The following is a 17,257-nucleotide window of genomic DNA, read 5'->3' as shown; positions in this document are numbered from 1 at the left end:
CTAATTCATCATTAACCTGACTTCACTTTAGAAAAATCACAGCAGCTGCAAGTGTGCATTTTAAGTCTGCACTTTTGAACTGCCATTGAAATCTTTCTCTTGCTGAATAATATTAGCGGTACAACAAACTGGATTACACCTTCTTCTCCAGGGATATGTGGCTGGCCATAATACATTTACTTTGATAACTTAATAACTACTTTATCAAATCAGTTTATGGTAAATTATTACATGTACAGGTTGGATTTGGGTTGGCAAGGAAAAACTCCCTGCCAACATGCTTGACCTGAGCACGGAGATGCAGCTTTAAAACACTTAAGAGTAAAATGTTATTGTTTATTTAACTGATTGCTGTGTCTGTGCAAAAGTTATTGATGGGTGATTCTTTTTTCAGGTTGTTTGTACGCGTGTTGTGTTATGGTCAAGGTCAAGGTCAAGAAAGCTTTGCACCATTCTTCTTTTTTTATATACAGTCAAAATTAATTTATTAGCGAATGAGAGAACTTATTGTTAATTGTATTAAAGAAAGAGAAAAACAGGTTCTAAAAAAGCTCAGACAGTGATTTATCAGTATTCCCATTGAATTACTCCACTGTTTTCAAATTAATAACGTTTTCTTTTTTGGCATCACAACCCTAGACCTTGCTTGGTAGCTTGGTGTTTCTAGGGCTCGAACCTCCAACTAAAGATCAGGCAAGAGAAGGCATGAATTAAAGATTGTCACTGTAGTTCACACTGTCTACATTTGGTACTAGTCGACACTGTGAATGCAATCTCTTATGGTACAGATTTTTCTCTCTGTAGGAAAGGTTTTGTGTGTTTATGTCTGGGTCATGTGCATTAAAATGGCTTGCTGTACAAAGTGAATTTTTTTCAAGGTGTTCCTAGAAAACTTCAGCGACCTGAGAACTGCAGATGCGAGAGATGCGGAAATAGTTGAGGAGTTATTTTCTAACTATGAGAATGGATAAAACTCATTTAATCCCGCGTCGTACTAATCCGAGTTTTAATGGTTTATAGAATACGTTTGGATACGATGGGTCAATGCGCATTTTTGTGTCTATTTAAAATGATATTTTTCAGCGCAGTGTAAGACTTTAACGCACATAAGTCAGTCACAGGCTTCAACCCGACGCGGTCACTGTATCACAGTCAACCCTGCGCCAAACTCCCTACGTAACAGCGACTTCGAGTCGAGTCTTAAAGGTCTGACGACAGTTACTGGATATCTTTGAAGGTAACAGACCAAAACCTAATTTCACGTGTTACTTAACATGCGGATGATGTTTTTTTTTGTTTTTTTTTATGTGTGTAGCTTCTCAGAACGAACTTGTGAAGCTATACACACAATAAACATCCACGTTCTAGCGGTGCTGATCACGTGGTTCCTTGCCAAAAATATCACCCAATCAGAGCAGAAAACTGCGGACGACGACGTTAAGCGGTATGTGTGACTAATGCTCGTCATATGACTAGGCCACAAATGGAGTCGTTCGAAACGAATTGAGGGTGTTACGGAAATAATCAGAAAACGAGGATTATACGTGTGAAATAGCAGGTCGAATATGCCACCTACGCTGTTTCACAAGCTTTTTAATAAAAGAAATGCCTTTACGCCGCCGCCGAAGTGCGACAAGGACGGAGCTGTGTTCAGGTACGTGTGGATATTTACATTCACTGCATTTGGCAGACGCCCTTATTCAGAGTAACTTACAAAAAAGCTTTGAAGTCTCAGTAAAAAAGTTCATATTTAGACTTATACACTAGGCCATTGAATAAACGTGCTTACAATTCTAAAATTATGTTTATTATTTGCAAGCCGATTAGCTTTTTTTGCTTCGCCACAGCAGCCAAAGAACTGGACTCCCGAGTCCCAAACCACAAACTGCTGCAATAATAATGGAAAGTCTGAACGTGCTGGTTTAACACCTACATTCTACTGTAGTGTGCGATTTGCTTTGGCTTTGTCTGTTGAAAGTTGCATGTGGCTTAAATCCGCTTGTTTACCGAATTCGTAACATTTATCTGCCACGAATGAACGTTAGCGAAAATAAACAATGTTTTCGTCACAGAACTAGCTAACGTGCTAGCGAATATGTAAACTGGCTTTACTGTCTCTGCTTTATTAATGTGCAAAAATTCAGCTGCGACAACACCAAACAGTTACGATGATCAAAATTTCTGTCTGATGAAACAGTACGTTTTATGTGTGCGATCTCAGTTAAATCACCCGGAAAAGAAATAAAATTCCGGGTGAAATAAGCCTGCGTTCCATTTTTCTAAGGAACTTCTCGTTCTGTGCCATTTGTTATGGAGTCTGGCTTTATTATTGTTGTTATTATTATTGTTACTTTTATTTCTATTATTACTACTACTGCTATTAGCACTATTATTTGAATATGGGATGGCACTTGCTCAGGCTAGGATGATTCCGAATACGAATGATTACTTGTACCTATATCTGCTGTACATTTATCATAAATTATTATACAAGTATAAACATAACAATAGTATGCTACCGGTTGCACAAGATGTGGAAGTCTTTAGGCTTTCTTGTAGCTCAGTCAGCTTTTTTTTTGCAGTGGAGCAGTGTGGGCATATGAGCAGACAATCTTCTTTTTAATGAGCTTCTCCAGAGATTCAGTGTGATACTGAGAGTGTCTCTGAACCTTTGCTCCAAAGCTTTTAGGAAATATGCCCTCCTACATGCCAGTTCTGAACACCTCAAGCTTCCTCTGGAAAGCATGCTCTGCTGGTGTATCAGTATATCACTCATACTCTAAAGGTATATCAGTAATCATGTGACAGTATCCTTTTTTTCATTCTGCATGAAAGTTTTAGCTTGGTATGAACCATTTGTAGATCATCCTGAACTGGCCAAAAATGCTTCAATACACCAACTGAACATTATATGCAACTATTATATGGAGGAGTAAATCAGAAAAGTTTTGATGACCTGTCAAGAATGTGCAGAGCAATCAGTGTTGTAGATCTATGCCATTCCAAGTAAAGCTTGCACTGATGCTTTTTTGTAGCTTTTATTTGTAGCTTGATGTTACAATTTTCACTGGTTCATTTTTGTGGTTCTTACCTCCAAGTTCTGTGGACAATTGCATGTTCAGTTTCATAATAGTATTTGGCATTCGGTACCACTCTACACATTGATTATAGATTCATATACAGTAACAAATTAGGCACATTGGCTTTGTGCATTTTCGGGGAAATAAACAAACCTTTTTTCACTAAATCCCTCTTTAAATTGGCCGAATGTGCCATTTTACATTTTCAACATGATCTTAGTCTACTTTAGCATATTTTCTTAACCGCTTTTGATGTGCACAAGATATTACCTGTGTTCAGTGATTGGACAAAACAAAAGGACCAAGCTTAAAGTTTAACATGAATCACAAGAAAGTTATTTCCACTCAAATTTTGTAGTGTTAAATGCATTTAGGTCAGAATCATGGTCTAGCCTATTGTGTAACACTAATCTAGCCCGTAGGTTATACACTCAGGAAGCTCTGCAGCATCCACTGCAGCAATGCTTTAGCGGTGATACAGCACAGATTTTATATTATATTTTTAGGTCATTAAAAGAGAATTCTCAGCAGTTAAATGATAAAAGTCTTACCCAAGAGTCTAACAGGGGCTCCCTGTCTGCTCCCGTGGTTAAAATTGCAGACATGTGATACACATGCCCCATTGCATAGGTTTTTGTACTAATGCCATTTTTTTCAATAGTAGCAATTCACTAGCAAACGTATATAAACAAAGAATAGATATTCAGTGCTATTAACACCTGGGCAACAAGGCACACCTGTTGGGCATACGTTTCAATATTTTTAGATAAATAATGCAAATGTCACCAGAAATTTCCATCTGCTGTCATGTGAAATCTTTTGATTTCAAACCCAAATAGCTTCAGTGTATAACCAAAACAATACAATAGAAGTGGTGTCATTGTTCTAATACTTTTAGAGGAAACTATGATAAATATAAAATTATTTACATTTTATATTAATTATTTTGCTTGGCCAAAAAAGGTCACTACCTTATACAAATGGATAAGAACTGGGGCTGAAACTGTAACTCGAGTAATACAAGTAAAATTTTTGTAATCGAATTATTCAATGCTTTGCGTAGTCCATTGAACTACACACTGTGTTTTCCACGGATTATTACTACTGATGCACAACTCACTAAACTCTTTCAGTTCCACTCCCACAAATTTACATTATTTTCTTCCGCTTCTGCCCGCAAAAGAACACCGGCAAAATGTAAAAGTAGTTTTATTTTTAATGCTTTGACTGATTCTTCCTGCAACTCTGCTTTTTTTTTTTTGTTTGTTTTACTTGTTTTCCTTTTGAATATAAAATAAAAAAAGAAACGGAAAATAAACAAACATTATGTTTTATTTGAATTTGACGTTTTGTGTAAATGATGAACACAAACATGAACAAGGAACTTTTCAGAACATTTGTGTTGCAATTTCCTTTCTCTAATAATGAAGTTATATCAGTAGCACTCTGGGATTCTCCTCTGTCTTGTGCTTGACATTTTACTGTAGTAGCAAAATGCTACCGTGCATGAACCACGCGAGAGTTTGCTTCTGACCATGTGCCTGTAAATCATTTTATTTTATATTATTTGCCATTGTTGCTTTTGTGCAGTAGATGCATAACAGTTTTTGTTTTTAGTAATTTATAAATAATAAAAAAATAAAAGTTTGCGGGTGTCCCGCAGATGATTTTATTCTCCCGCAACTCGCACACAGGTCATTACCACCCGCATTCACGCATCATTACATTATACATTATAACATTTATTCTGAAATTGTTCTATAATTTGTAGGCACAGTTTTTTTTTTTCTTTCTTCAGACTAGTTAATTTCTGCCCATCTTTACTTCTGAGTGACTCAGCATCTCTAAGATTTTTTTTATTATCTTTATCTTTTATACCTGCTAACTAGTGGTGCACGATGAAGTAAATCGCAATCATGATGTCAGCTTGTGCGATAATAACGCACAACCTGCACACACTCACGGACTGGTACGCCTTCACCTGGCATCCTCCACTTTCCCATACACCTATCTATCTCTCTATCTCTCTCTCTGTGTGTGTGTGTGTGTGTGTGTGTGTGTGTGTGTAAACAGGGCCATTTCTAGCCTTTTGGAACCCTGGGCAAGATTCCTATGGACACCCCCTCCCATGGTTCTGCCCTGCCACCACAAAGCTCCACTGACACACTATACAAATCATTAGTTATCTTTTTTTTATTTATATATATATATATATATATATATATATATAATATATATATATATATATATATATATATATATATATATATATATATATATATACACAGTGAGGAAAATAAGTATTTGAACACCCTGCTATTTTGCAAGTTCTCCCACTTAGAAATCATGGAGGGGTCTGAAATTGTCATCATAGGTGCATGTCCACTGTGAGAGACATAATCTAAAAAAAAAAATCCAGAAATCACAATGTATGATTTTTAAACTATTTATTTGTATGATACAGCTGCAAATAAGTATTTGAACACCTGTCTATCAGCTAGAATTCTGACCCTCAAAGACCTGTTAGTCTGCCTTTAAAATGTCCACCTCCACTACATTTATCCTAAATTAGATGCACCTGTTTGAGGTCGTTAGCTGCATAAAGACACCTGTCCACCCCATACAATCAGTAAGAATCCAACTAATAACATGGCCAAGACCAAAGAGCTGTCCAAAGACACTAGAGACAAAATTGTACACCTCCACAAGGCTGGAAAGGGCTACGGGGAAATTGCCAAGCAGCTTGGTGAAAAAAGGTCCACTGTTGGAGCAATCATTAGAAAATGGAAGAAGCTAAACATGACTGTCAATCGCCCTCGGACTGGGGCTTCATGCAAGATCTCACCTCGTGGGGTCTCAATGATCCTAAGGAAGGTGAGAAATCAGCCCAGAACTACACGGGAGGAGCTGGTCAATGACCTGAAAAGAGCTGGGACCACCGTTTCCAAGGTTACTGTTGGTAATACACTAAGACGTCATGGTTTGAAATCGTGCATGGCACGAAAGGTTCCCCTGCTTAAACCAGCACATGTCCAGGCACGTCTTAAGTTTGCCAATGACCATTTGAATGATCCAGAGGAGTCATGGGAGAAAGTCATGTGGTCAGATGAGACCAAAATAGAACTTTTGGGTCATAATTCCACTAAACGTGTTTGGAGGAAGAAGAATGATGAGTACCATCCCAAGAACACCATCCCTACTGTGAAGCATGGGGTGCTCCCATCATGCTTTGGGGGTGTTTTTCTGCACATGGGACAGGGCGACTGCACTGTATTAAGGAGAGGATGACTGGGGCCATGTATTGCGAGATTTTGGGGAAAAACCTCCTACCCTCAGTTAGAGCATTGAAGATAGGTCGAGGCTGGGTCTTCCAACATGACAATGACCCGAAGCACACAGCCAGGATAACCAAGGAGTGGCTCTGTAAGAAGCATATCTTACATATCTTAAATTTTTCTCTTGCATGAACACTTTCACTTTAATATTAAATATAGAAGGGCTTTCTTTTTTTACTGTAGGTGCCATAAATATATTTGCAATTTCTAGAAAACACAGATGATTGACATTCTAGTATTTGGAATAGTGTGAAATGCTTGGGTTCTGTTAGGGCTGGGCGATATCGTTTTTTTTTTCCCCCTGCTTAAAATCAATCTGCATATGACAAAGATGATGTTCAAAAAAGGTTGAATTTTATTAAATAAAGTTTATTTACCCTTCTGGGATTATAACCCACTTTGGGTTAAAGTGCAATCAGAAACAACAAGCCAAAAATACAAGATGGCAGCCCTGCCTTTGCAAATCATGAAAATAGAACATAACAAAAAATGAGCAAACCTACAAAGAAAAATGTTTTATGAATGTTTGAATGTGGAACATGGTTAAAAATGCAGTGATGCTTGGAGTGATTTTGCCTTTACTTTTCTTAAAATCATCGGCGGACTTTAAGAGAAACCCGATTTTTATTAAAACAGATCGATGTAAACTACACATTCGAGTTAATCGATAAAATCGATTTATCGCCCAGCCCTAGGTTCTGTAAACATTTCTTAGACAATTTGCTCTATTATCTAACCCTAACCCTAACCCTAACCCTTATTACTGAAAGCCATCAGTTGACAGAAATTGTAAATCATCCACCAAAGGGTTTAGAATAACATCTATGTGTCTTCAATAAAGAAAGCTTGACAATTAAGGCAAAGTGAATATGCTTTAGCCAAGACCTATATTTTAGCTCTACATTGCCAACAGTATAGTAGATACCACAGAATTTGTGTTTTTCTTTTAGGACCAAGAGGATTAACCACAAGTTCATCTTCATAGAAGTGCAGACATAACGTACCTTGATGTTTGGAAAAGAATAGATGTTCCTTAAAGTATATTCCATCATAAATCTACCCCATACATCTTTTGTACAGCAGTACTTTTTGAGCACATCAACAATGGGAACATAGACAAAAATCTTATGACCATTAACATCCCTTAAAGTATGCTGCACAGGTTCTATCATGTCCAAATTAGATATACAGAACCCTTTAAACAAATGTCCAGAGGTATTACTTTACAGGCCTCAGACTGTAAATGTCCCAAAAGTTCAGGGATGCATGGCTCCAGACAAAAAAAATTCAATTCAGGAGCCTATGAGGAAAACAACAGGCGCCAAATAATATTTTTAAGTGCCACACAGGAAAGAACTTAAAAAAATGTAAAACACTTACTTCCAGTCACCCTGTCATGTGTACATCTGCCATCTCTTTACAGCATGGCCTGGGAACTGATCACATGCGGTGTTGAATTTTATTTTCAGCTCTTTCCATTCTCTTTTGGCACGCATTCCACATGCACGAGACACTGCGAGCGCTAACGTTGTTGTCTGTGGTCCGCTTTTCGCCATTATGTGATCACGAGCATTTTTTATGCTTTTGACTCTCGCAGTGTTTTCTTACTGTCTCTTTTTTAAGTGATCTGTTCTGGTAATAAAATCACAACTGCAGCCTGCTTTTTTACTAACAAGTGGTAGACAGAGAAGGATACTGTTGGAAAAAGTCTGATATTTTTAGTTTCGATGTGTTTTTTCTGATGCTCCAGTGAGGTGAGTTTTGCTTTAACTGTCCAGTTATTTTGGCGCTTAAATTCAAGCGTAGGTGGCACATGCGCCTCAGTTTATTACATCAACAAATGATGTGATTGTCCAATTCCTCACAGAAAACGCACATAAAAAGTCATAACATGCAGATTATTCGGTCATAACGTGTACATTTATATGGTCGCAGGTGGCGATCTCTGCAAAAATATCACTCGCAAGTTATTATTTTTAGTCGCAAATGCGACCATTTAAGTCGCAGTCTGGAGCCCTGGGGATGTCTTCTATATTAAAACCATTTTGCTTTAGTCAGTAAGAAAGCAAAGAATCATGGTTTTCTATGAAGAAACTAAAAAAAACTTGACATCTGCCAAGATATTTTCAGCTGAACAGGCTGTGGGAGGACATTATTTTCTCTGCATTTCAAAACAAAGGAACCTTCTTCCAAAACATCCTCTGCAGTGTCAGTGTTGACCCCCTTGTCACTAATGCCAATTCCATCCTCTTCAGTGACATTGTTATTATTCGGCCAAATATGAGTTCTGTGTTTTCTATACACATGACGCCTAAAAGACCTATATGTTTGATTAGTTTTACAACAATAAAATGTCTACGTAAACACTTTGGACATGCATAAGGCCATGGCATACTCCCAGTAGAAGATACTAGATTAATAATCCTGACAACAGCAGTTGACATTGGCTTTTCACCAGGTGCAGATACATTCAACACATACCTTTGGAGAAAGATACTTTCTCCATTAATTTAATTTCAAAATCTAAAAGACAAAGGGCAGTTAGAGATGGGGCAGAAGTAAATAATTACATTCTTTTAAACACAGAGAACAATGGGCAGATCACACAGAACCCGTCTCTCAGTTACAGTGGGTCAAATAAGTATTTTTTAAAGTTTACCCACTTACAAAGAATGGAGAGATCTGTAATTTTCATCATAGGTACATCTAAACTGTGAGAGAGAGAATCTAAAAATCCAGAAAATCACATTGTATGATATTTTATTGCATGAAATAAGTATTTGATCACCTACCAACCAACAAGAATTCTGTCTCTCACAGACCTGTTAGTCTGTCTTTAAGAAGCCCTCTTACCCTCCACCCATTACCTGTATAAAAGACACCGTCCACACACTCAATTAATCAGACTCCAACCTCTCCACTATGGGCAAGACCCAAGAGCTGACTAAGGACACAAGAGACAAATTGTAGATCTGCACAAGGCTGAGATGGGCTACAGGACAATAAGCAAACAGCTTGGTGAGAAGGTAATTACTAGAAAATGAAAGAAATTCAAGATGCATGGAGCCCCAGTCCAAGGAAGTTTGACAGTCAAGATCTTGCCTCGTGGAGTATCAATGATTCTGAGAAACGTGAGGGATCAGCCTAGAACTACACGGAGGACCTGGTCAATTATCTGAAGAGAGCTGGGACCATTAGTAACACACTACACCTTAAAGGATTAAAATCCTGCATCGTGTGCAAGGTCCCCCTGCTCAAGCCAGCACATGTACGGGCCCGTCTGAAGTATGACAAAGACCATCTGGATGATCCAGAGGAGGCATGGGAGAAGGTCATGTGGTCAGATGAGACCAAAATATGACTTTTTGGTATTAACTCCATACGTCATGTTTGGAGGAAGAAGAAGGATCAGTACAATCCCAAAAACACCATCTCAACCATGAAGCATGGGGTGGAAACATCATGCTTTGGGGGTGCTTTTCTGCAAAGGGGACAGGATGACTGCACCGTATTGAGGGAGGGTGGATGTGTCACGAGATTTTGGGCAACAACCTCCTTCCTTCAGTAAGACCAATGAAGATGGGTCGTGGCTGGGTCTTCCAGCATGACAATGACCCCAAACACACAGCCAAGGCAACTATGGAGGGGCTCCATAAAAAGCATTTCAAGGTCCTGGAGTGGCCTAGCTAGTCTCCAGACCTGAACCCAATAGAAAATCTATGGAGGGAGCTCAAACTCCGTGTTGTAACAGCCCCAAAATCTCTAAGATCTGGAAAAGACCTGTATGGAGGAGTAGGCCAAAATCCCTGCTGCAGTGTGTGCAATCCTGGTGAAGAACTACAGAAAGCGTCTGACCTCTAATTGTAATCAAAGGTTTCTGTACCAAATATTATTTTGGTAATATTCTATTTTTCTATTGTATCAAATACTTATTTCATGCAATAAAATGGAAATTCATTATTTAAAAATCATACAATGTGATTTTCTGGATTTTGTTTTTAGATTCTGTCTCTCACAGTTGAGTTGTACCTACAAAGAAAATTACAGATCTCTCCATTTTTTCTAAGTAAATTACATTGTTGTAAAATATTTTTGTGAACATGCACTAGACAGACATATTCAACAGTTGTGCAGCAGCCTAAAGCATTTGGTGCAGTGCAGGAAAGGCCTCTTTATGAAAAACATCCAGCTTTAAGGTATGTTAATAAATTACACAAATATGCAAACCAACAATAAGTAGATCAGGCAAAAACTCTTTATTTGTGCACTGGTCAGTGGAGTTAAATCAAGTTGTCAAACAAGCTAAAAAAAAATAAACAATAAATAAACAGTACACAAACATAAAAATAAGCTAATATTAAGCTAAATGCACTCATTGTCATGTTGGTTGAATGTAAAACATTTTGCACTTTTGATATAAACAAAACTCAACTTTGAATTTCCTCTTCTCTTTATCTGATATTTTCAGTCCAGCCTTTATTAATTTAAATGCAAATTCTTCTGAATGATAAAGGCACTGCAGATACTTTTGGTCTGATAATCCACTAAGTTGAAGTTTTGTGCGGGGGGAAAAAAAGAGACAAAAAGCACAGCGGGCCGAACTCGAGTCGTCGTCTTCTTCCTGCTCTCCTTTCTGACACAAAGTTCCGGAACGGCTGCAACAACTTTGACCAATCATCATCTTGTTGCTATTCCTAATAGGTAACACAGCAACCAATCAGGGATGAGACAGTAGTTTGCCAAATTACGACTGTTCAAATGTAAATGTATTTATCATAATTGTCTACAAAAACGTTTATTAAAAACTGCCTTGTTTATTTGGTTTTTAAAATACAATATACCTGCTTTAGTTTTATGTTTTTGGCAGTTTGTTTTTTATAGTCTAACTTTATGATAATCATTCATTCATTCATTCATTCATCTTCTCCCGCTTATCCGTAATTCGGGTCGCGGGGGCAGCAGTCTAAGCAGATTCCCCAGACACTTCTCCGTGTTCAGGTATCGGGCTGTCAAGGCCCCCGCCTTCGACTGCTGCCCTATCCTCTCAGCTCCAGTCCCTAACGGTCCCTCTTGCAGTTGGTGAGCCCACGGGAAGGCGGCCCCACGTCGCTCCGACGTCACGGTCCTTGATTTATTTTTCTCGTAAGGGTCCCCTGGAGCATAGAGGGTTAAGGGCCTTGCTCAAGGGCCCAAGAGTGGCAGCTTGGCGATAACCGGGGCTTGAACCCCCGACCTTCCGATCGGTAACCCAACGCCTTAACCGCTGGAGCCACCACTCCCCCTCATGCTTTGCCATTGATAATCAATGCAAAGTAAATTTTAATGTTGCTTCATATTTTAGTATGGAGATTAGTCATAAAATTACTATTTAAACCTTTTTTTTTTTTTTTTTGATTTTTACCTTATTTTAATTGTACCGTTAAAGGATTTGGGCGACATGAGCAGCTGACCAGAGCGGCATCTTGCCAGGGGGTGGGGTCCACGCAAATTTTTTTAAATAAATTTTTTCATTGCATATCGCAATATTTACCACAGTAATCACATGACATTTTTTTCCAAATTGTGTAGAACTGCTGATAATAAAACTGACCTGTTGCCAACTAACCTAATTATTTACAAAATATTCTTCCAGCTGTTTGTTTACTTACTTTTCCACCCTTTTTGTTGTCCCCGTTCCATTTTTTTTAGATGTGCTGCAGCTATCAAATTTAACATGACCCTGTTTTTTTCCTTAGAATGGTACATTTCCCAAGTTTTAACATTTGTATTGTGTTTTAATTCATTTGTGAATAAATTACACTGCAAAACAAAGTTTTTGCTTCTTAAACGCTGTTGGCTGTTCCTTTATAGATATTTGCCCGCTGATTATGAAAATCACATCCAAATTTGCTAATCACATACTGTTTCATTGCAATCTTTAGTTTTCTCATGTTTTTTTCTTATACAGTGAGGAAAATAAGTATTTGATCACCCTGCTATTTTGCAAGTTCTCCCACTTAGAAATCATGGAGGGGTCTGAAATTGTCATCGTAGGTGCATGTCCACTGTAAGAGACATAATAAAAAAAAATAAATAAAAATCCAGAAATCACAATGTATGATTTTGTAAATATTTATTTGTATGATACAGCTGCAAATAAGTATTTGAACACCTGAGAAAGTCAATGTTAATATTTGGTACAGTAGCCTTTGTTTGCAATTACAGAGGTCAAACGTTTCCTGTAGTTTTTCACCAGGTTTGCACACACTGCAGGAGGGATTTTGGCCCACTCCTCCACACAGATCTTCTCTAGATCAGTCAGGTTTCTGGCCTGTCGCTGAGAAACACGGAGTTTGAGCTCCCTCCAAAGATTCTCTATTGGGTTTAGGTCTGGAGACTGGCTAGGCCACGCCAGAACCTTGATATGCTTCTTACAGAGCCACTCGTTGGTTATCCTGGCTGTGTTTCGGGTCATTGTCATGTTGGAAGACCCAGCCTCGACCCATCTTCAATGCTCTAACTGAGGGAAGGAGGTTGTTCCCCAAAATCTCGCAATACATGGCCCCGGTCATCTTCTCCTTAATACAGTGCAGTCGCCCTGTCCCATGTGCAGAAAAACACCCCCAAAGCATGATGCTACCACCCCCATGCTTTACAGTAGGGATGGTGTTCTTGGGATGGTACTCATTCTTCTTCCTCCAAACACGTTTAGTGGAATTATGACCCAAAAGTTCTATTTTGGTCTCATCTGACCACATGACTTTCTCCCATGACTCCTCTGGATCATCCAAATGGTCATTGGCAAACTTAAGACGTGCCTGGACATGTGCTGGTTAAAGCAGGGGAACCTTCCGTGCCATGCATGATTTCAAACCATGACGTCTTAGTGTATTACCAACAGTAACCTTGGAAACGGTGGTCCCAGCTCTTTTCAGGTCATTGACCAGCTCCTCCCGTGTAGTTCTGGGCTGATTTCTCACATCCCTTAGGATCATTGAGACCCCACGAAGTGAGATCTTGCATGGAGCCCCAGTCCGAGGGAGATTGACAGTCATGTTTAGCTTCTTCCATTTTTTAATGATTGCTCCAACAGTGGACCTTTTTTCACCAAGCTGCTTGGCAATTTCCCCGTAGCCCTTTCCAGCCTTGTGGAGGTGTACAATATTGTCTCTAGTGTCTTTGGACAGCTCTTTGGTCTTGGCCATGTTAGTAGTTGGATTCTTACTGATTGTATGGGGTGGACAGGTGTCTTTATGCAGCTAACGACCTCAAACAGGTGCATCTAATTTAGGATAATAAATGTAGTGGAGGTGGACATTTTAAAGGCAGACTAACAGGTCTTTGAGGGTCAGAATTGTAGCTAATAGACAGGTGTTCAAATACTTATTTGCAGCTGTATCATACAAATAAATAGTTTAAAAATCATATATTGTGATTTCTGGATTTTTTTTTTTTTTTAAGATTATGTCTCTCACAGTGGACATGCACCTACGATGACAATTTCAGACCCCTCCATGATTTCTAAGTGGGAGAACTTGCAAAATAGCAGGGTGTTTTAAATACTTATTTTCCTCACTGTATTTGTGTTCAAAAATCTTTGTTTCTGTAAGAGATCTATTTAAAATGTTTTGTGCAGTCTGGGCATGTCCAGACATGAAATCAGGCCAGGTCAAAAACTGTTCTGTAGAAGTATGCAGCCTGGGCTTACCTGGGCAGGCCGGGAGCCAGCTTGACACTGTCTCAGCATGCTGAAAAAGTGGCTGCATACATATATGCTGCTCATTGGATTAATATAGACCTCATAGTGTGTACGTATTGTTTCAGAATATAGCATTGCCTCAGTAGCACTGTAACAAGTCATTTAGATGTTATATGTTTTACAGGACGATTGGTGTCGGTCGATATGTCTCGTCAATGTCGTAACAGCCTCGAAGCATTCTGCTATATTTGTAGTAAGTTAACGCGTGTTTATCAGGCATTAAATGGCTGCTCTTGTGAAGAAATCATATCGTCTGTACTTTGGCTGTAAAATCGGTGATCAAGACAAGGAATGGGTGCCTCACATTTGTTTGTCCGACATGTGCTGTCTGTCTGAGAGCTTGGCTCGAAAGATGATGCCATTTGCTGTCACAATGATATGGCGAGAATAGAAAGACCATGTGACGGACTGTTACTTCTGTTTGACTAATGTGTCTGGTTTCTCTTCCAAAAACAGGAAGTCAATTGAATACCCTAATTTGCCTTTAGTAATGAGACCCATGCCACATGACAGTCTTCTAATTCCGAAACCACCAGAGGAATGGACCTTAGACGAACCATATGAAGAAACTGCAATGCAGGGCACTGGCAATGACATTGATCCGAACCATGCTCCTTTAAACCATGCTCCTCAGGCGATCCACATTTAATAGTCAGAATTAAACGATCTGGTCAGAGATTTGGGTTTCTCAAACGCAAAAGCAGAATTGCTGGGTTTGAAACTGCAGACATGGTTTTTGCTTTTACAAGGCACAAACATTTCTGTTTTTCGAAGCCACCAAGATGATATAACCAAATTCTTGCACAAGTTGAGAGTCTCTGTTTCTGTGTTGTTCTGTATTGTTCTCTGCTTTGGGTTGTGACCATGCCCCGCAAGAGTGGTGTCTCTTTATTGATTTATCAATGTTAATCCCCAAAGCTGTTCTGTTACACAGTGACAATGTTCACCCTTCAATACCTGTTGACTATGCAGCACAAATGAAAGAAACCTACGAGAACATGGAAATGTTGCTGAAGCACATCCAGTACAGCAGGTACAACTGAAATATCTATGGAGATCTGAAAGTCGTTACTCTGTTACTGGGACTGCAGCTCAGCTATACAAACTACTGTTGTTTCATCTGTGAATGGGACAGTCATGTAAAAAAAATCATATTATTGTAGACAGAGCTGGCCACTCTCTAAAAAGTTAGTTCCAGGAAAGAAAAATGTGGCGCATGAACCGATTGTCAACCCGGCAAAGATTTTCTTTAAAAGCAATGAACAGAGAAGGAGAAGATCAGGAAATCTGACATTATTAGTCATGATTGCCAAATGGTTTGCAGATCTGTTAGTTGGGCCAGAATAGATTGCCTGGAAAACCATCAAAACATTGTTCACAATTTTCTTGTCAATTCCAGAGTGCCAAATTACATTCCGCTGGTAGACAAACTTCTCAAAGCATACAAAACTATGAAGTGCAACATGTCACTCGAGATTAATTTCCTCCACTCACTAATTTCCTCCACTCACACTTTTGCTGTCAGTGACATTGCTACAAATGGAAAAAGATATCAGGGCAACTGGATTTCATCAATGCTTGGTTACTGTTGGACACTGCAAAGTGATGCACCAAACATTTGAATAAAAACACATTAAATTATTTTGAACTAAATAGCAGAAACATAAACACGATTGAATATGTTATTGCCGGTAAACAGTTAACTTTCTCTCAGACTTTCTATGTGATGCAGCAAAACCAAAACTATATTTGTGCATATCCTCTAGGTACCTGTCACAATCAGCAAAAACTTTTCAAAAAGCAAAACGTTTCAGAAAAATTATTGTGCAGTGTTATTGGTTTATGAGATTGTGAATTTATATTCACATTTTACACAGCATCAAAACTTTTTTGTAATTTAAGTTTGAAAGAGAAGGTTAGTTCTTCCTTATTTCTTCAATTCACCTGTGGTGACCTATGGTAAAAAAACTTCCCTATCACAGCTTCTTAGTCTGTTAGTTGGAATAATTTATCCTGGCACTTGAGAAACAAGACATAAAAGAAATCCAAAAGATGAACTCAAACAAAAAGCAAGACTATAAGTAATCAAAGCCAGACAATGTTGCATTAAATCCAGGTAAATCGGAAAGAAAGTCCACAAGTTGACAAACACATTCTATTAATAAGGATGATAAGAATCAACCGCAAAAAACAAAATCTCTTTTTAGTGAAAATTACTGTTCCCTTTAAGGACTTGGTAGACCTTGTAAAATGTTTCACAAACACATTAATTACAATTATATGTATATAGCTGATATGAATTGAAAAAAAGTAAAAACCCTAACCCTAACCCTAAACCCTAACCCTAACCCTAACCCAAACCCCAAAAAAAACTTATATAAGCATGGAAAAGCAGTAAGAAGATTTGCAAAACAACTAGCAAAGCGAAACAAAGTCATCAGGTTAATCAATTATCAAAATAATCGCTAGTTGCAACCCACAAACTCTGGAGTTGGAAAAGTATCCACCTTCTCAAATTTATACATGATCAAGTGGTGTTCACAAAATGCTATATATGGCACACAAGTCTGACTAATGGATTTGTATTGAAAGGTGAAGAACCACAGTGTTGTCAATATTGTAATACCAGCTGGACTGGAAGACATATTTTTGGACTGCCCCATGTCACAAAACATTGTTTATCAGGACTAACACTAATGGATCTGTTTTATAAGATTATAAGACCCCAGCAAACTTTTACAAGTAAACTTAATAAATCTGCAGTTGTTAAATGTTTGGCTAAATGTTTTATCTGTTTTTTCCATGAATGCAAACAAAACAAAAAAAAATCTGTTACTTGCTTGTGCATGCCACACCTAAGAAACATTCCTTCATCCTACAACAACAAAATAAAATGCCCCCCAGCCCCACACGGCACTTAAGACACTTGCCTGTTTTAAATAATATTGTTCTTAAGCCTCCTTAAAAGAAACCAGATCTTGAACAAAAATTTATTACCTGATCATTTTCTATCTTTATTTCCAAAAAGGTTCATAATAATATTCTGCTGATTAATGTATATCAAATTGTTACCAGTCTCCTCCTTTAGCGGTCATTATTTTTAT

The 17,257-nt window shown here is 38.3% G+C and overlaps 1 protein-coding gene across 5 annotated transcripts in view; it reads left to right on the top strand.

Annotated features, from left to right (window-relative positions):
• The first annotated feature begins 1,224 nt into the window (after nt 1-1,224).
• The window catches only part of fnip1 (folliculin interacting protein 1), a 57,354-nt gene continuing 41,321 nt past the window's right edge, over nt 1,225-17,257 (top strand). For 3 of the 5 annotated variants that reach the window (XM_083565033.1, XM_083565031.1, XM_083565032.1), the window contains exon 1: nt 1,412-1,654. In XM_083565033.1, coding sequence (XP_083421159.1) covers nt 1,566-1,654 — 89 coding nt within the window. In that variant the 5' untranslated portion in view covers nt 1,412-1,565. Of the gene's footprint in view, nt 1,655-17,257 lie in introns of all 5 variants that reach the window. The other 2 variants (XM_083565030.1, XM_083565034.1) reach the window with 2 other exon arrangements.

This window comes from Silurus aristotelis (genome assembly GCF_946808225.1).
Source record: "Silurus aristotelis genome assembly, chromosome: 16".
Lineage (NCBI taxonomy): Eukaryota > Metazoa > Chordata > Actinopteri > Siluriformes > Siluridae > Silurus > Silurus aristotelis.
This window is presented reverse-complemented; position numbering and strand designations above follow the sequence as displayed.